This window comes from Sceloporus occidentalis, unplaced genomic scaffold (genome assembly GCF_023333645.1).
Source record: "Sceloporus occidentalis isolate IW3139 unplaced genomic scaffold, rSceOcc1.0.p SCAF_176, whole genome shotgun sequence".
Lineage (NCBI taxonomy): Eukaryota > Metazoa > Chordata > Lepidosauria > Squamata > Phrynosomatidae > Sceloporus > Sceloporus occidentalis.
This window is the reverse complement of record NW_028317156.1, coordinates 1,595,927-1,616,380: the sequence shown is the minus strand read 5'-3', so window position 1 is coordinate 1,616,380 and position 20,454 is coordinate 1,595,927. Positions and strand designations below refer to the sequence as shown.

Below are 20,454 nucleotides of genomic sequence, written 5' to 3'. Positions count from 1 at the left end.
AACTCTTCTGTAGCATGTTCTACCTGATTAATTGAACATTTAATCTGGGAAAAAAAGGTTTCACAGTGCTGTTTACAATAATACAGAAACAAATACTGTACAGAAAATAAGGGTTAAAAATCCTCCGATGAACCTCCGGGTTACGTCGGCAATGACGCAACCCAGAAGGGAATGCACGATCGGGCAGTTTGAAATGTAACAGCTTTCCGGCTTTCATGCCGGGAGCTGTTACAGCAGATCGGACAGCAGAAAGCCGGAGATGCCGGCTTCTGCTGTCAGTGGGGAGTCCAGGCTGTCAAACGACAGCCTGATCTCCTGTGCAGCGGCAGGGATGTGTCTCTGACACTGCACGAAGGGCTGGACGTACCGGTACATCCATAGGGGTTTTTTACTAGGCGTTTTTTTGGACGTCCCGGTACGTCCATAGGGGATTGAAGGGGTTAGTCTGGACCCCTTTTCCTAACCAAGGGGACAGGCAATTCAGTAGTGGTACATAACCATAGCATGTTTAGTGAGTCAGGTAGGAGGCAATATTCTCTATTACTGAGATCTCGTTACGCCACCGCAAAGGTAGTCCGCCTCTACAAATTAGTCAGCCCCCCCCCCCCCGGGCCTCCAGACACCAGACGAAGCGACAAAAAAATCCCGCACCGCTGACATCGGGCGAAAACGCAAACCCCTGGACACAAATACAAAGTCTTCCATCAAAACACCCCCAGAAACTCGCTTACTAGGGTTAACCAATTCCCCTATCCGCATAGCCCAAAAAACGCCAGCCCGAAAAATGCCAACCCAAAAGCCGCCTGAAACAACTGAACCAACCTCAAAATCTGAAACACACGGACCCCAAACAAACGAACCAGCAACTCTGCCGACACCGGGCTCCTAACATCCCTAGAAACCACACCCCGCCGCCATCCTTTCACAGCCTGCCGGACAAGTAAAATCTGACAACCCCATCATCTTGCACAGAAAACTAAGGCCCGACAGGCGAGCGGATACCCCGGCCAAGTCCCACCTACACAGGAGGTAAAGCAAACCTTGAACCTGACCAGCATGAGAAGGTAAATCTCCATATTCCCCTTCAAACGCCGCCCATTCATCCCACACCTTACCATATCTGCCCGAAGTGGCCTTGGACACCGAACCACGGATCCATTGCATTACTCCTCCAACCCAAGGGCCCAAAGTTCACTGGACACGGGACCCCCTCCTCGTCTGCATATGGTGCTGTAGCTCTAAACTCCACCCACAGAAAGCGAGAGAGAGCATCAGCCCACATTTTTCATACCAAGTAAATGCACGGCTCTACAGCTCACGTTCAGACCCAAACACTGCAATACCAGCCGATGCAAGAGGCGGACCACATGGGTGGAAGACGCTGTCAAATTATTGATAGCCTCAACCACCCCTAAGTTGTCACAATGAAACATGACCCGTCTATCCTTAAGAAGGTCCCCCCACAACTCAACCACCATCAGTATGGGAAAAAGCTCCAAGAACGCCAGGTTCCTCGTAAGCCCCAAATCCCTCCAAGAGTTCGGCCACTTCTCGGCTCACAACCACAGAATCCATCTCGGTTCCGAGAAAACTAAAGCACGTAGTCAACCCCTCCGTCTTATCCGGAGAAAGGGGCACCCTAAAATGCCGCATCACAGCCTACACAGTTTGCAAGAGGTGAAGACAATCCCCAGAGCCCCCAACCCCAATACATGAAAAAATCATGGAGGCCATACCCACCTCCTACTCCAAAAAAGTAAAATCCAGATATCGAGCAACCCATATGGAGTCTCATATCAACATAAAATTAACCCTCGAATTGGCACCCCAGTAAGAGATGACAGCCTGGGTGAACCGGAAGCAAGCGAAAAACCCCCTCGATATCGGTCTTCGCCAGCAGTGCTCCCAGAACCGCCGCCCAAACCATCGGAACCGCCTTATCAAACCACGCATACTCAACTGTGCACAAGTCAGCTGAAATTGCATCCTCGCCCTTCACTCCCAAATCGTCTCGCTCCCCACCCTTAGCCGCTTGAAGCAGCGGGCGTGAGGGTGGGCTCCACTGCAACTTGAGCATTTGTGCTTAAAACGGCACAACACCCCCCCCCCCCCACTTATCCTGCCCATCATTGAACTGATAGCAACACCCTGTGTTACTACAGGCAGGCTACTACACCTAATTCAACTTTTTTTCTAAAAAAAATTCTGACTTACACTACGCTTCTGATCATTACGTGCTGTTCCTTGGTCATACGAAAATGAATCAATCTGGTCCGAGCACACACATTAAGTTTTGTTATACAGTCCTCTTTCGCAGTTTCCCAGGGAGCCAATATTATCAGTTGCGTTTATAAAATATGTTAGGTTTTTATTAACCAGGATAGGCCTTAACCCACTTGCATATTCAGGGCACTCCTGTAGAATCGGAACAGCTTGAGCGGCTTCTAAAAATAAAGTTCTGGCCCATATCATCATCAAGAAGCTAGACAGATGAAAATCCTCCTGGTTTTTCCCTATAGATTCCCTAACCAACTGAAATTCGCAATGTCTTCATGACACTTGCACTGTAGTGATATTGGTACATATTGTTATGTTAAGTCATTATCACACATTATGGTCTGACTAACTTTGCGTCCTCATTTTTGCCCTCTTATAGGACTACCTGGCATACCTCAGACTGAATGGACCCTTTTATATCTATTTCTCTGTTCCACTAATTCTATTAATTTGCCCCTACCACAAATATAATTAACTCTTCTGTAGCGTGTTCTACCGGAGCTTTCTTCAGAGTAGTGGCTTCACATTAGACCAGAGCTGATTATTTGAACATTTAATTTGAAAAAAGGTTTCACAGTGCTATTTACAAGAATACAGAAACAAATGACATACAGAAAATAAGGTTACAAATTGTCAGAACAGTTCGTAAAATAGTAGAAAACCCAAGAAATCCTTACATACAATTACTGATATATAAGCCCTTGTTGGAGATTCAGATGGTAAAGGGCTGGACTGGGAATGAAAAGCAGTCCTGGAAATATTTTATCGCGTGGTCGAGCTCATGTGCCCACACACACCTGCCTGAGCCACACTATTTACCATCCAAATAGCTATTGTGACAGGAACAACCTGTACCCCAACTAGGTACATCCGCCAAACGTTGCCCCCCCCCCCCCCCGGACACCGATTAACCGCTGCAGCAGAGCTGCTTTACCTCTGTGGCTAGCCGAAGCTGAATGGGTATTGTCCTGAAAAGGACAATATAAGTGATCATAGCCGAAGCCACAGCTCTTCGGGAACCTCGATGGCACTGTAATATACAGAAGCATAGTAATACACTGGGGTCCCTGGAGAGGCCTGAGAGCCGGCCTCCTCCCTATCGACTATGGGCCCAGGCCTTGTAGAGACTTCTGTTCCCCATGTTTTAGCACTCAGAGTCTCAAAACTGTAACGTCAGCTGGACATCCTGTGGTAGGAAGAAGGCTGATTGTCTTAGCATTGTTAATTGTATAGGTGTGAAGTGTTTCCCCTGTTAATGTGTGAGTTAGCCGTTGTATTAAGACTAGACTTGTGCATTCGTCTTCGGGCGAACATGAAAACGAACACGAAGAGTGCGTTTTCGTGTTCGTTCCGAAGACATGAAGAAGAGAAGACGGTGCCTGTAAAACGTAGGTGAAGACGAAGACTCACACAACGAAGAATCTTCGCCTTCGTCTACTATTCTCCCCTGTCCCTTCCCCATCTAACTTACCTTATCTTCACAGCATCGCGGGAGTTGACTGAAGTGGAAATCCGCAGGTTCGTCATCAGGGGTTACAGGGCAGTGTGAGTGAGCCTATTGGTCACCTGCAGGGTCTTCCTCTGGCATCAACCAATTGGTTGATGCCAGAGGAAGACCCTGCAGGTGACCAATAGGGCTCACTCGCACGGCCTTTTTAACTCCTGATTTCCGCTCCCGTTAACCCCTGCGATGCTGCGTTGGATAACGGGAGCAGAAATCCGTAGGGTAAAGGGCTGTGCAAGCGACCAATAGGCTCACTCGCACGGCCCTTTACCACTAGTTGCTAGGCAGAAAAAAAAAAAATCAACCTGGGACCCTGCTGCAACAGTTAAAAGTCCGTGCCAGCGACCAACAAAGTCGCCGGTACGGACATTTAACTGACACAGCAGGGACACCAGTGGTTTCCCCGCTGTGTCATTTAAATGTCAGTGCCAGCGACCAACAAAGTCGCCGGTACGGACATTTAACTTAGCATAAATAACTTACTATAACTTCGGACACAATGCTGCCCTCTGTTGGTTTTACATTAAGTAGCATATGCTTGAAATCCAAAGTTATTATGCTACTCAGTGTAAAACCAACAGAGGGCAGCATTCTGTCCGAAGATATATTAGCCATATGTGGCAGTGTGTTCATTTTCATTTATTATTTAAATAAAATATATCCCCATGATCCGCTGGTCTCCCCGCTGCAACAGTTAAATGTCCGCACTCGCGGACATTAATTCTGTCGAACTTGAAAACTCTTTTTTTCTATTTATTTGGGGGGTTTTTTGTATTAAACTGTTAGACGAAAGCATCATGGGAATGTATTTTATTTGAATAAATGCAAATGAGCACACTGCCACATATGGCTAATATATGTTCGGACAGAATGCTGCCCTCTGTTGGTTTTACATTAAGTAGCATTATTCCATATGCTTGAAATCCAGTTATTTATTATGCTACTTAATGTAAAACCAACAGAGGGCAGCATTCTGTCCGAACATATATTAGCCATATGTGGCAGTGTGCTCATTTGCATTTATTCAAATAAAATATATTCCCATGATCCTTTCGCGTAATGGTTTAATACAAAAAACCCCCCCAAAATAAATAGAAAAAAAGAGTTTGCAAGTTCGACAGAATTAATGTCTGCAAGTGTGGACATTTAACTGTTGCAGCGGTGAGACCAGCGGATCATGGGGATATATTTTATTTAAATAATAAATGAAAATGAACACACTGCCACATATGGCTAATATATCTTCGGACAGAATGCTGCCCTCTGTTGGTTTTACTCTGAGTAGCATAATATTCTGCCCGAGAATATATTAGCTATATATGGTAGTGAGCTCATTGGTCCCCAGCAGGAGGCCCCCTGCTGGCGACCAATAGAGTTGCAGCAGAGCTGCTGCGGTACGCGTTAACCCCGTATTAACCCCTTAACCGGAAAAAACGAAGAAAAAACGAATATTCGCCCGAAGAGAAGACAGGAACGGGCGAATATTCGCGGAATACGAAGATTTTTTTTTTGTTGACGAAGACGAGCACGAAGACGAACACGAAGGGCCCCCTGGTGCCCAAGTCTAATTAAGACCCCCTGTAGGTATGACTAGGTGTCACTGCTGCATACCTAATTATCAATTACATAACAGGTAGCTGTTAATCCTGTGAGCTCCTGATGTTTGGGGTGGGCTGTAGCCTCGCTGTGTAGCTAAGCTTCGGATAGCCACAGTGCCAACACAGCTAGGGTGCAACGGCGTCCCCCCTTCTATCTACAATGCTGGTTCTGCCCGGCGCTGAAGGGGTTACTTGTTGGTGTCCCGTCAGGAGGAAGCAACGTTTGGCGGGAGTACCCAGTCGGGGTACAGGTCGGTCCCGTCACACAGCGCTCTACCTCCCTGATAAGGGCAGCACCGAGGCTCACCTCAATAACAAGAGGAGACCTGTATTGAGGTGAAACAGGAACTCTGTATTTGGGAAACACACGTGCTTATATATAGGTTAGGTGAGAAATAAATCATGTCCACATCTTCCCGCCCAGCCCAGACAGTCTGGCACCACTATTAGGCCACCAAGCCCCGCAATGTCCGAATAACTTTAGCTGTCATTCTCTGGGTGATCACAGGGTACCGGCAACAGTTCAGTTTCCACAGGACGGACCGCGTACGCACGCCAGCTTATCTCCGCGCTCCTGGCGGTCCTAGCAACCGGAAATCTGTAGGAGGCTCCCTTTTCGAACCACCCCTGGTTAACTCCATGAAAGGGGCGCTATGGTGTGGTTGATTTAGCACCACTAATCCTTTTTATTAAAATATGCAGATTGAAATAGAGTAAATAACAATACCTTTACTTTTCTTCTCACTGATTTCTGGGCGTAGAAAGTTTTGTCCTCTGAAGTGACTACAAATTCAGTAGGGCGTTTTATCTCTGGATAAGTAAAAATCACATAGTTGAATTTATTCCTACAGAAAGTAAAGTGCCAGGAAACAGATGACCAAATACACACCAGGACAGACTCTGTCACACCATCACCCAAACCCCGACACCCAAACACGGAAACATCCGTGCTATGGGCTCCTGGAGAGCCTCCTTCCTACAGACTATGGGCCCTGGTACAGAGTGCCATGTTACCCAAAGTACAAGAGACTCTAAAAACTGTGAAGCTCGGACAGATTTGGGGTTCCTGCATTTCGGAGGGGTTATGTGTTTTCTCCATCGGGTCAGGACTTACAGGACAAAGATCTCTATGGCCGGTATGGGTACCTGTAGCTGATATCCAGCAGGTTTCAGCCAGAAGTCAGGGAAGTGCCCGTGTTTACCATCTTCTCCACAGACTACAATAGCGACCCCCTACTGGGCTGAGGTGGGCTGAGTGCAAATACTGAGCCATGTGCGAAGGAGGACCTGAAGGAGACCTTTGTGTGACTTGTTTTGTCTATTGTATGTAAATTACCCCTTGTACTGTTTAAATACTCCTGTGTTACCAACTAAACGGAGTCCTGTTTTCACTTCAAGATGAGTTCTGTCTGATGCTTGGGGTGGGCTATGATTCTTTATTGTCCTTTTCAGAACAATAGCCACACTGTGTAGCTAAGCTTCGGCTAGCCACAGTGCGAGTGCAGTGGTGGCCCCCCTTCTCTCTGCAATGCTGGTTCTGTCTGGCGAAGGGGTTAATTGTTGGTGTCCCGGCAGGAGGATGCAATGTTTGGCGGGAGTACCCAGTCGGGATACAGGGCGTCCCGTCACACTCTGCAACACCTACGCCCAAACACACACACACCAATACACACATACACCTGGACAGGCTCTGCCACACCGACACCCAAACAGACACACACACACACACACACACCAGGACAAGCTCTGCCACACTGACAACCACACACGCACACCAGGACAAGCTCTGCCACACCGACACCCAAGCACACACACTCTAGGACAGGCTCTGCCACATCGACAACCAAACACACACACCAGGACAGGCTCTGCCACGCCGACACCCAAACACACACCAGGATAGGCTCTGCCACGCCGACTCCCAAACACACACACCAGGACAGGCTCTGCCACACCAACACCCAGACACACACACCAGGACAGGCTGTGCCACACCGACACATACACACACACACAACAGGACTGGCTCTGCCACACTGGCACCCAGACACACACACACACACACACCAGGACAGGCTCTGCCACACCGACACATACACACACACACCAAGACAGGCTCTGACACCCAGACACACACACATACACCAGGACAGGCTCTGTCACACCGACACCTAAACACACGCACACCAGGACAAGCTCTGCCACACCGACACCCAAACACATAGCAGAACAAGCTCTGCCACAATGAAGCATACAAAATGTACAGTATTTGCTCGTTTATAAGATGACCCTGATTATAAGATGACCCCCTCAAAATTTTAATATTAATTTAGGAAAAAGAAAAAGCCTGAATATAAGACTGCCATATAGGAAATAAGTTTTACTAGTAAATATTCACATGCAAGCTATTTTTTCATATTTAATAAAAACTATGATTGACAAAAATGCATTTTTGTTTTTATTTCCTTTTATTTGCCAACCTACCCCCAGTTATGTACATCTGCCCGCAGGCTTGCCACTCCCCCCCCCCCCCCCCGATATGCCTTATACCCCCTTACATGCCACTCTACCCCCAAGAAATTCCTTATACCCCCCTATATGCCACTCTGCCTCCCTGATATGCCTCTTGACCCCCTATTTGCCACTCTGCCCCCAGATATGCCTTATATTCCCTATATGCCACTGTCTCCCTGATATTCCTTTTTACCCCCCCCCCCCACACACACACACTACTTACCAGTGCTTCCCTAGACTTGATGCCGGCGCTCCGTCATAGATGCCCCCGCAGAAGTGCCGGCAGCACCGGAGGTTGTCTGCGCGCATCTCACAGACCTCCACCGGTTCTTAGTCTTGAAGTCAGACCTCTATTTGAGGTCTGATTGGAAGAAGACCTCAAATATAAGACGATTATTTTTCAGAGCTCCATTTGCTCCGGAAAAAACCTTGTAAATACGGTATTTTCTACGTATTACGGCTTTATCGTTTGCTGCCCTGTGACGGGAACGACCTTTACCCCTACTGGGTACCCCCGCCAGATGATCCTCCCTTCTCTCCATGGCCACCAGGAACCCGAGCCTTCAACTGTCAGACAGGACTTGCATCAAAGACAGCAGGAAACATAGCTCTTTGGGAACCTCTGCGGCACTGTAGTATACAGAATCATAGCAATACAGTGCTTTACCGCTCTGACAAGGACGGTACCTGTGTATTGATGCCCCAGCAAGGCCCCCTTTAGTATTGATTGTGTCCCACCCACAACCTTGTGTATTGTGCATTTATGCCCCCACACCCTTGATTGTTGATTTATGTGATGCCCCAGCCAATCCCCTCCCTTGTGTAATGATGCCCCAAGCCACACACACACCCCTGTTTATATTGATTTTGTAATGCCAAAACCCAGCCACTCCCCCTTTTGTATTTAATTTTGTCCCAAGGCACTTTTTTGCCCCCCCCCCCCCCCGACTATGGGTCTGCTTTCCTATAACCCCTAATTATTTTTTTGGTAATGCTTTGAATTTTGTGGACGCTTTGAATTTCCCAGTTGGCCAGTCTAGCCCTGAGAAGGTACAGTTCTCCATGAATTTGTTAATGTCATTATCCAAGACAAATTTTTTTTAATTTTATTTATAGAAACACCAGAGACCACACCCCCATGGGTGTTATGGCCCACTTAATCAGACCTGTCGAGGGCACTAGTGAAGACTTTACATGAAAATACATAAGGCTGCCTAAAGCATGCAGTTTGTAGAATACGAAAAAACCTAAATAACCGCGGACTCTATGGATGTTTTAAACAATCCATGCGTGTGAATAAATAGAAAATAATGTATGCACAACAAGTCTTTGAAGTGCATGAAAGAAATGGATCCAAATACCGTATTGGCTCGGATATAGTAACATAGTAACATAGTTCATAAGGTTGAAAAAAGACCAAAGTCCATCAAGTTCAACCTATATACATATTGTGTACCTATTATTATTATTATTATCTTTTATTTATATAGCGCCAACAATTTACGCAGCGCTTACTGTGTTGATCCAGAGGAAGGCAAAAAACCCTTATGAAGTAGATGCCAATTGCCCCATACCAGGGGGAAAATTCCTTCCCGACTCCAAATATGGCAATCAGAATAAATCCCTGGATCAACGTTCTGTCCCTATTAATCTAATATCCATAACTTGTAATATTATTGCCGCACCCTAAAAGTTTGGTGCTTTTTGTTAAAGAAAAAATGTTTTTAATAGACATGCTACCACTCTGTCCCCCCCCCCCCGAGATATGCTGCCACTCTCCCCCACCCGAGATATGCTGACACTCTGTCCCCCCCAAGATATGCTGACACTCTGTGTCCCCCCGAGATATGCTGCCACTGTCCTCCCCCCCGAGATATGCCACTGTCCTCCTCCTCCCCCCCCCCCGAGATATGCTGCCACTATCCTCCTCCTCCTCCCCCCGAGATATGCTGCCACTCTGCCCCCCCCCCCGACTTACCAGAGCAGACTCCCGGGTGTCTTGCGGGGCCGGCGGGGGACACCTACGCAATACGCGTATACAACTTCCGGTGCCGGCACATCCGCTGAGTGCCGGCACCGGAAGTTGTATACGCGTATTGCGTAGGTGTCCCCCGCCGGCCCCGCAAGACACCCGGGAGTCTGCTCTGGTAAGTCTATGGGGGCAGAGGTAAAACGCAACGTGCGGACGTTCACCGCTGCCGGTGAACGTCTGCACGATGCGCTTAGACAATCTCCCGTGCCAGCACTCCCCTCGTGGGAAGTGCTGGCAGGGGAGTCTGTCTGAGCGTATCAGAGAGTAGGATACGGGTCCCCTGCACCGCTGCGGGGGATCTGTATCCTAACCCTGCCCGGCGCCCGGAACTGCATGTCCCGGGCGTCGGGCGCTAGACCCCGAATATAGGCCGCACCCCCACTTTAAAGACTTAAAGTGGGGGGGGAAAGTGCGGCCTATATTCGAGCCAATACGGTATATAAAAAACAAAACATAAACACTGTATAGTGTAAGTAAATTAATATGGAGGCTATATATACACGAAAAGACAGCCCCTTTGTTTGTATTCTTCTTAGATATGGACAATTTTTGCGGGTTTTAAGGCAGGTTTTATGTAGAAAACAAAAAAACTGGAAGGTAAGTAATATATATATATATATATATATATATATATATATATATATATATATATAACATGTAAAGTTCTGATCTTTATTTGGAGATTCCACTTATGTTCACCACGACCATATAGCTAATCCATCTAGCAACGTCCCGCTAAAGGTAGATGTTGGTCCCCAGTGGCTTTGTGTACTTTAGGGTGACCACATGTCCCAGATTGTCTTTTTTTTTTGGATGCGGAGGAGAGAGAGGGGCGCCAAGCAGTCCCACATGAATACGTTTTCTGCAACCGGTCGTTGCCCCTCACTCTTCTCCGCGAGGCCTCTAGCTCCTTCGTGGTGCTGGCATTTCATGCTGAGCATCGGAATATGACTTCATATTCCGGTGTGAAGCAGCGAGACAGAGGCCTCCTCCCTACCGACTATGGGCCCTGGCTTTGTAAAGACTTGTGTGTGTAGGTACAGGGGGTCAGTTTCTACTGATTTTCCCCCTTGTACAGGTTTTACTATATTTCCTAAATATTAGAGGCTCTGAGGACTGTGGAGCTGATATTGATTTTGGATTGGTCCTGTGCTTCGCTAACACAGATTATATTTTGCAATTACTTTTCCCTGTGCCCCCCCCAGTTGCGCCACTACAGACATTTACCCCGGTCAAACCATCCGTTTTCCTGGAACTGATTTCGGCCAGCAATAGATAATGGAGGGTTGGACCACATTGTATTGTTAATCCCTTTACTGACCCTGTTGTCTGGGAGGCAGATTAAGGGGACGATTGTGTACCCATTGATTTATGTTAATGTGTGCTTTGCTGGCCATATCCAGCCATGTGTGTCAAAAATAAATTCATTTGTTAATACCCTACACCGAGTCTCGGCTAGTGACTGGGAAACGGGAAAGAGTGTATTGTCCCAGGCTAAGGGAGCACAAGCCAGCTCCGTGACAGATGGCATGTCCTGTGTGTGTTATCTGGGTGCTGGTCTGGTTCTATGTGGGCAGTGTGGACACCAGGGCTGGTGTATACCTGCAAATACACGGTTTGTATGTCTTATTCAGTTGATCAATACCTGCAATGCTGTTTTCATGTGTTGTTTATTTTAACTATACCTTCTGTGCTAAGTTTTTATTTGAATTCCAATTGATCTATACCTGCAATGCTGGGTTTGTGTGTTAATGTGTTAATCTATACCTGCAATGCTATGTTTCCATACATTATTATTGTATTCCTGCAAATATAGGGTTTGGGTGTCTTATTCTATTGATCTATGGATTTCCGCTTCCATCAACCCCTGCAATGCTGCCTAGATAAGGTATGCTAGATGGGGAAGGGACCAGGGAGATTAGATTCTTCGTGTTGTGTTTCTTCGAGCGTCTTCAGAGTTATGATTTGAGAAATGGCATGAAGATGTTCTCTATGTGAGCCGTTTGCTCTTCAGATCTAAACAAACATCAAACATGGCAGGAGGGAATTAAGCAGGGCCTGGGAAATGAGAACCTAGCTATCAGGTAGGTAGGGGATTTTTGGTACCTGTACGCTTCTAATAACACAGTGGGCACGACTACCCAAAAAGTTATTAATGTACATGGTGCCCCAACAGCAAAGTACGTGATGTTAAAATATCCAGGTTTTATGACCCATGTCTTAAAGTGCCTGGGCTACCCATTCCCCTCCCCACGTGACACCAAATGGGCGGATTTACAGAGGAAAAAGTAACAAGGGTTCTAGAAGAATAGGAACCTGGAATTAAAAACTTAGAATTTCTTTATATTTTGACAAGGGACCATAACATCAAGAAATTCCCACGGATTATTTTTACTTTTGTGGCTCTCACCGTGACGTTCCCACTGATTATTTTACTTTTGAGGCTCTCACTGTGACGTTCCCCTTATGCCTTATATCCCCCAGATATCTCATAGTCCCCTCATAGAGTCACAGACCCGCATCACACTGACACCATACTTTTATAAATAAGAACTGGGTTATTCTTCACTGCCCCCAGGATTTACATTCCCTTTAGTTTGCCCCCCCCTTTACCGCTAACTGCACCTTAAGTTAACTTTATTAAATTAATTAAATTAACCCTCAGTCCCCATCATTAAATTAACCCTAAACACCCCATTAACCATAACTATCCCTAAATTAAACCTAAATACCCCATCAACCACACGACTCTAAATTAACCCTAAACACCCCATTAACCACAGCTGCCCCTAAATTAACCCTAAACACCCCATTAACCACAGCTGCCCCTAAATTAACCCTAAACACCCCATTAACCATAACTGCCCCTAAATGAACCCCCACCTCCCCTAACTTTCAGCAGGCCAAATTAATTTTATACTTACAGTTAGATGAGTGTCAAAGCCATGTGGTTCTGGGAGAAGGAAGGGGCGGGGCCAGTTGTCACAGTGATTACATGGAGGGATTGGTAAGTAGGAACTGCTGCTGTGAGTCGCTGAAACGGATTATATAATGAGGGGTATTTTTCAGAGCGTTTGCTCTGAAAAAACCCTCATTTTATAATCGATAAAAATCGATTCAACTAATCGATAATGAAATTCGTTGGCAACGATTTTCATTATCGATTTTATCGATTACCGTATTTGCTCGATTATAAGACGAGTTTTTTTTTTCAGAGCAAATGCTCTGAAAAATACCCGTCGTCTTCTAATCAGACCTCAAATAGAGGTCTGATTATGAGACTAAGATCCAGATCCCCCGCACCGGTGCAGGGGACCTGGATCCTCCAGTTTCCCCCCCCCCATTTAACACCCCCCCACACACACTTACCGGTGCTTCCTGCTGTATTGCCGGGGCAGCGGGTTGACATCTACGCGATCCGCGTAGACAACGTCCTCTGCAGCCGGAAGGAGGTGTGGCTAGCAGCGGTGGTTGTCTGCGTCCGTCGCGCATACCTTCCCCGACTGTCAGAGATCAGCACCGGTGCGGGGAACTCTGATCTCTGACAGCCGGGGAAGGTATGCGCGACGGACGCAGACAAACCCCCGCTGTCAACTCCACCTCCTTCCGGCTGCAGCGGAAGGAGACGTCAACCCGCTGCCCCGGCAACATAGCAGGAAATTGGAAGCACCGGTAAGTGTGTGTGTGTGTGTTAAATGGGGGCATAGGGCATTTCTGGAATGCCTTATACCCCTATATGGCATATAGGGAGGTATAAGGCATTTCAGGAGGCAGAGTGGCGTTAAGGGGGCATTTAATAGAGCACTCTGCCTCCTGAAATGTCTTATACCTCCCTATATGCCACTCTGCCCCATAATATGCCTTTTAACCCCCTAAATGCCAGAGTGGCATATAGGGGTATAAGGCATTTCTGGAGGCAGAGTGCTCTATACAATGCCTTTTAACTCCCTTAATGCCACTCTGCCTCCTGGAATGCCTTATACCTCCCTATATGCCACTCTGCCCCATAATATGCATTTTAACCCCCTAAATGCCAGAATGGGATATAAGGGTATAAGGCATTTCTGGAGGCAGAGTGGCACATAGGGGGTCAAAAGGCATACCATGGGGCACAGTGCCATATTGATGTGGCAAGCCTGGGGGAAGATGTGCATAACTGGGGGACAGGTTGGAAAATACATGAAATAAAAACAAAAATTTTTTTTCTCAATCATAGCTTTTATTTACATGAATTAACATTTACTGGTAAAACTTTTTTCCTTTAGGGTCGTCTTATATTCAGGCTTTTTCTTTTTTTCCTAAGTTAATATTCAGATTTTGGGGGGTCGTCTTATAATCAGGCAAATACGGTAGTTGTTGCAGCCCTACTTGTAACACTAACAAGTCACATGACACCGGGTAGGGCAAATGGCTAATTGGGCCCAGTTTAGACATTTCCACTTAGGGGTGTATTCACTTTTGTTGCCAAGGTTTAGACATTAATGGCTGTGTGTGGAGTTATTTTCATGGGAAAACCAAATTTACACTGTTATACAGGCTGTACACTCACTACTTTACATTGTAGCAGGGTGTCATTTCTTCAGGGTTGTCTCATGAAAAGATATAATAAAATACTTACAAAAATGTGAGGGGTGTACTTTTGTGAGATACTGTGTGTGTATATATTCTTTTCGATCAACAGCAAAACATTTACAGATAAAGGAAAGGCTGAACTTATACTTTTTTTCAGCCTATATAACTATGTATAACTATGTATGTGTATATGCATGTATATGTATTAGTATATAGTGATAGGGGTTATGCTGCATTATTGTCAATGTCTGTCTTAATGTATGGTGAGAGGGATTACGCTGTACCACCGCCAATGTTTGCTTCAGTATTTAGTGATAGATGTTATGCTGTACCCCCATGAATGTTTGCCTCAGTATATAGCGATAGGTGTTTTGCTGTACCACCATCAATGTTTCCCTCGGTATATAGTGATAGGTGTTATGCTGTACCTCCGTCAATGTCTGCCTCAGTTTATAATAAATTATGCTGTACCACCGTCAATGTCTGCCTCAGTATATAATGATAGCAGTTATCCTGTACCACCGTCTGCGCCAGTATATAACAATAGATGCTATGCAGTTTTAAAGTGTGTGTGGGGGGGTGCCACATACAGGCTCCGCCCCAACCAGATGGGCTTTCCTGTTCACTCTGTGCACCCCAACGAGCACAGGCTGTCTTGGACCAAAGAGGGGGCTGGGCCTGCAGGCAAGGAGTCTCCCCAGAAATCCATAAGTATTCCCCTCCCAAACTCAAATCTACCCCACGTATCCTCAGACTCAGGGGGTTACCGTGACAGAGCTTGTTTGTGAACCCTGGTTTTATTACCAATCTTTAGGACCGGGGCCATAGAGCTGTATGGCGGCACTGGGCTGTCTGTCTGGTGGTTCATGAGATTATACCTTTAATCCTATCATGTTGTGTATAAATATTTGTGCTGTCTTCAAGTATTGGCTAGTGTTTGGGAGAATATGAAGGGTTAATCCCTTGAGCTATTGAGCATTCACTGCAAGGAGGATTTCTATGGCAGAGTTACTCAGTCTGACTACAGGTCACAAGCTTATCCACAAACAATTGGTGTCCCTGTGAAGGACAAACTGACTGTTTTTCAGAGGTCCCAATCAAATAGTGCCTTGATTGGGCCCCCCGAAAAACAGTCAGTTTATCCTTCACTGACTTCCGACCCGATGGCTGACTTCCAGCTATTTGGATGTTTTCCCCTAGATTTGAAAAGATGATTTCCTGGTGTCAACCAGGGTCTCGGGTAGCTCAGGGCCCCCTCTGTCCATTGTATAGAAAGGGACATGATCCATTGCTTGTGATCTGGGTGACACCTGGGTTGTTAGTGGGTTGTGTAAAAGTTCCAATCCAGGATTTAGTTCCACACCATTTCTGTGTGTCTCCCGGTCAGATGCACGGAGCATTTTCACCTTCCTTGAGGACCAATAACTGGTCAGCTTCTGGAAGTCTATCTGGCTTAAATAGGGTTCCACTTGGTCTCTCTGTTGCCACCCTGTAGTCCTGATGGGTACAGAGTGACCTAAACATAAATCCACCAAGGGGAAATGATGTTAGCGATCCACACAAGGATAAGTCTTTGTAGGAAATAATGTATCCGGCGCTGGGCAAGGCTAGACCCAGCAGGGCCCGAGCCCAAGGAGTCCAGGGCACGGAGGTTTCCATGACAGGTACCCTAGTTAAGGTACTTAGGAACAGTAGATTAAACTGTGAGTTGTGAGTATTTTAACCAGGGCTGGTTTAGAGTGAAATAGTGTGAGAAGTGTATAAGTGTGACTTTTAATCATTATTTTCTAGTGGAGACAGGTGGTGATTTTTCAACCCTTTTACCCCCCACGTAGTGCACGTATGAGACACTTCCCGCAGTCTGTCATAAGTACATGCAAACTATAATCCAATATGCCTGTAACATGCAAATAGGGCCTGGTGTATGATCAATTAAATGTTCAGGTTTTTCTTCAGCGATTAGTGTTTTGTTATCTCCTTGATGGAACTGATATGGATAATTTTTTGATTTCTCTGTAACTGTGGTAGCTTGTTCTTAATCCTTAGATTAATGGGTTTCAACATTTGTATATTGAAGAAACAATGGTTTTGTATTCCAGAAAACATAAGGTAAACTAAGCATAACATAGTTCTCTTTTTTCGCGATGATACAAACTGTTACAAATTATCACACTCTCTTGTTAATAATTTACAGACTACAGTGCTCTCATGTAATTGGTGATAAACTAGGTATTATTATTGTAAACTGTGTCATTCCAGTATTCAAAAAAAGTTTTTCTTTTGAACCAGGTACATAGTGATGGAGCTCATGGATGCCAATTTGTGCCAAGTGATACAGATGGAGCTAGACCATGAACGCATGTCATACCTTCTGTATCAGATGTTGTGTGGGATCAAGCACCTACACTCTGCAGGGATCATACACAGAGTGAGTCTGATCTTTTCTTTTCTTCAAGGAATACCAAATGATTTTAATGGCTGTTGTAGTAAGCAAATTTGATTTAATGGTGTATTTCTGGGGGTTGTCGCAATAGGTCTGACCCAGGGCAGTTCTCCATCTGTCATAACTATCAAGATGCAGAGGACCACCTGCTCCACTGATCAACTTTTTGCCTCCTTTATTAACTTTATGAATGTACCTCTTGAGGCAAATGTACGCTGTACTAGTCAGCCTTTAAACAAAGCTTGGGACGGAGGTGCAGAAGCCAGAATACGCATTAAAAATGGCATCTAAAGAGAGCCTCTCATGTCCGATTTGAGTGGGTACATTAAACGAGAAGAGAAAATTACAACTAAACACAAATGTCGCAGGAATGTCCAAACAGCCATGGTCAATCTTTTAGCCCATAATAGATTGCCTGCATCAGGCTTACATTTTTCTCTACAACTTTCCCTATTTCAGCTTTTAGCAAAGCATTCTACTCCAGAATGCACAAATTTCCAGGTTTGGACATGCACCATAAGACGTTACCTCAAAGAGCATAAACCTGTGGGATCTTTAGACTAACTCAGATAATAGACTCTCACACAGTAGCAGATTGTCAGATGTTGCTGGTGTGTGTAGAGAGAGAGTCTTTTAGAGCGTTCTGCCAGTGCTGCCGTGTACATGCACCCTAGTGACATGACCATCATCTGGTCCCTTTTATACACATGCAATTGGGTCTGGGGCGTACCTAGAGTATTTGGCACCTGGGGCGGATCCTGTATGTGGCACCCCCCCACACACACAAACACTTTAAAACTGCATAGCTTCTATCGTTATATACTGGCGCAGACATTGAAGGCATGGGCGTAGGAACCCCTAAAAGTCTGGGGGGGGACAGCATTTTCCCCCATCAGATCCCCACTTTCTCCCCATCTCTCACACTATCTACCCCCTCTCCCCCTTCTCACACTATCTACCCCCCTCTCACACTTTCTTACTATCTACCCCCTCCCTACTCACACTATCTACCCTCTCCCTACCCTCCCTTCTCACTAGCTAACCTCTCCCTACCCTCCCTTCTCACTAGCTACCCTACCCTCCCTTCTCACTAGCTACCCTCTCCCTATCGCCCCCTTCTCACTAGCTACCCTCTCCCTATCGCCCCCCTTCTCACTAGCTACCCTCTCCCTACTGCCCCCTCCTCACCAGCTACCCTCTCCCTACCCCCCCTTCTCACCAGCTACCCTCTGCCTAATCCCCCCCCCCCCTTCTCGCTGTCTTCCCCAGGGGTGTCCAAGTTTTTTCTGCAGTGGGCCACTTCATCAGAATTGCATACGTGCGCGGGCCACACTCATTTTTCACTGTGAGAAAATATGGCCTTCAATAAAATATGCAGATTAAAATAAAGTAAATTACACAAAACCTTTACTTTTCCTCTCACTGATTTCTGGGCCTAGAAAGTTTTGTGACTACAAATTCAGGACTCAGGATAATTAAAAATGAAATAGTTCTATTTATTCTAGGGATGCACCAAAATGAAAATTCTGGACCAAAACATTCACGGTTCACTAAGCCAAAACCAAAAACGTTAAAAATAATAATAAAAACTTACGTTTTTAATAAAAGTAGGTAACACAGCACAATTGGACAAAAAAATGAGCAATATGACTCCTACCACTCCTATCATACCCAGGCAGCCAGTACATGCTGGTACAGGGTGGCTGTAAGTGATGTGCAGACCCCATATTGCTGGCACCATCAATACACAAGGGGGGCAGCTAGCTAGGTTTCAGCATGTACTGGCTGACTTGGCAATCACACTCCTATCATGCCAACAGCAATCACAGTCCCATCATGCCTAGGTTACAGCACTTACACATCCTACCAGTAAATGCTGGAACCTGGGCATGATGGGACTGTGATTGCTGTTAGCAATCACACTCCTATCATGCCAAGTCAGCCAGTACATGCTGGTACAGGGTGGCTGTAAGTGATGTGCAGACCCCATACTGCTGGCAGCATCAATACACAAGGGGGGCAGCTAGCTAGGTTTCAGCATGTACTGGCTGACTTGGCATGATAGGAGTGTGATTGCTAACAGCAATCACAGTCCCATCATGCCTAGGTTCCAGCACTTACACATCCATGCTATCACACACACACTCATTCATTCATATACTCATTCATTCACAGATTCATTCCCTCAATCACGCATACTGATTCAAACACCCTCCCCACCGCCTTACCTGCACTGCAGCTCCTCGATGCCGCTCACAGAGCCCTGCATTCTCTGGTACTGCACAGAGGAAGCAGGATGTGATGTGATGTCACGTGAACTCTGCTGGGTTCTGCTTCCTCTGTGAAATACAGAAGACCCTCCCACAGGTAAGTAGCAGGGCTCGAGGTGCGGACCGCGTAAGATCGGTTGCCCTGGCTGCCGATCTTACGCGGGCCGCACCTCGAGGTCTCGCGGGCCGCATTTGCGGCGTTTCTATTGGGGGGGTTCCTACGGCCCTTGGGGGGGATTTCTTCATTATCGGTCCCCCCCCCGCATGAGTTACGGGGGGGGATCTGTCCCCCGGTTCCTACGCCCATGATTGAAGGTGGTACAGCATTACTGTTATCATTCTATACTGAGGCAGACATTGACGGTGGTACAGCATTACACCCATCACTATATACCGAGGCAGACATTGATGGGGGTACAGCATAACACCTATCGCTATATACTGAGGCCGACATTGACGGGGGTACAGCATAACACCTAACACTATATACTGAGGCAGACATTGACGGTGGTACAGCGTAATCCCTATCACTATACATTGAGCCAGACACTGATAATAGTGCAGCATAACTACTATCATTATATACTAACCTAAACATTGATGTGGTGTAGGCCTACCACTTCATATATATCATATATATGATTGTTAACAGCAATCACACTCCTATCATGCCCAGGCATACCCAGATTCCAGCATGTACTAGCTGACTTGGCATGATAGGAGTGTGATTGCTGTTAGCAATTATATATACCGTATTGGCTCGGATATAGGCCGCACCCGAATATAGGCTGCACCCGAATATAGGCTGCACCCTAAAAGTTAGGTGATTTTTTTTGAAAGAAAAAAATTTCTTAGGAAAAAAAAAAACACTTAGTGGAACAGATATGCTGCCACTCTGCCCCCGCGACATATGCTGCCACTCTATCCCCCCCCCCTGAGATATGCACTCTGCCCCCGAGATGTGCCCCCCCCCTGAGATATGCTGCCACTCTGCCCCCAAGAGGTCCCCCCCCCCCTAGACTTACCGATGCAGACTCCCCGGGGTCTTACAGGGCCGGCGGGGGACAACTACGCAGTATGCGTATTAAACTTCCGGTGCTGGCACTTCCGCCGTGGGAAGTGCCGGCAAGGAAGATTGTTAGCGTACATCGCTCAGACGTTCACCGGCTGCGGCGATGCAAGCGTTAACAACCTCTCGCTGCCGGCACGTCTGCAAGATGTGCTTTAACAATCTCCCTTGCCGG

General features: G+C 46.4%; 1 protein-coding gene across 5 annotated transcripts in view; it reads left to right on the top strand.

Moving 5' to 3' along the window:
- The window catches only part of LOC149278997 (mitogen-activated protein kinase 8), a 67,361-nt gene that overhangs the window by 19,812 nt on the left and 27,095 nt on the right, over positions 1–20,454 (top strand). For all 5 annotated transcript variants that reach the window (XM_089501533.1, XM_089501531.1, XM_089501530.1 and 2 more), the window contains exon 4: positions 16,787–16,925. In XM_089501533.1, the coding sequence (XP_089357659.1) occupies positions 16,787–16,925 (139 nt within the window). The remainder of the gene's footprint in view (positions 1–16,786; positions 16,926–20,454) is intronic.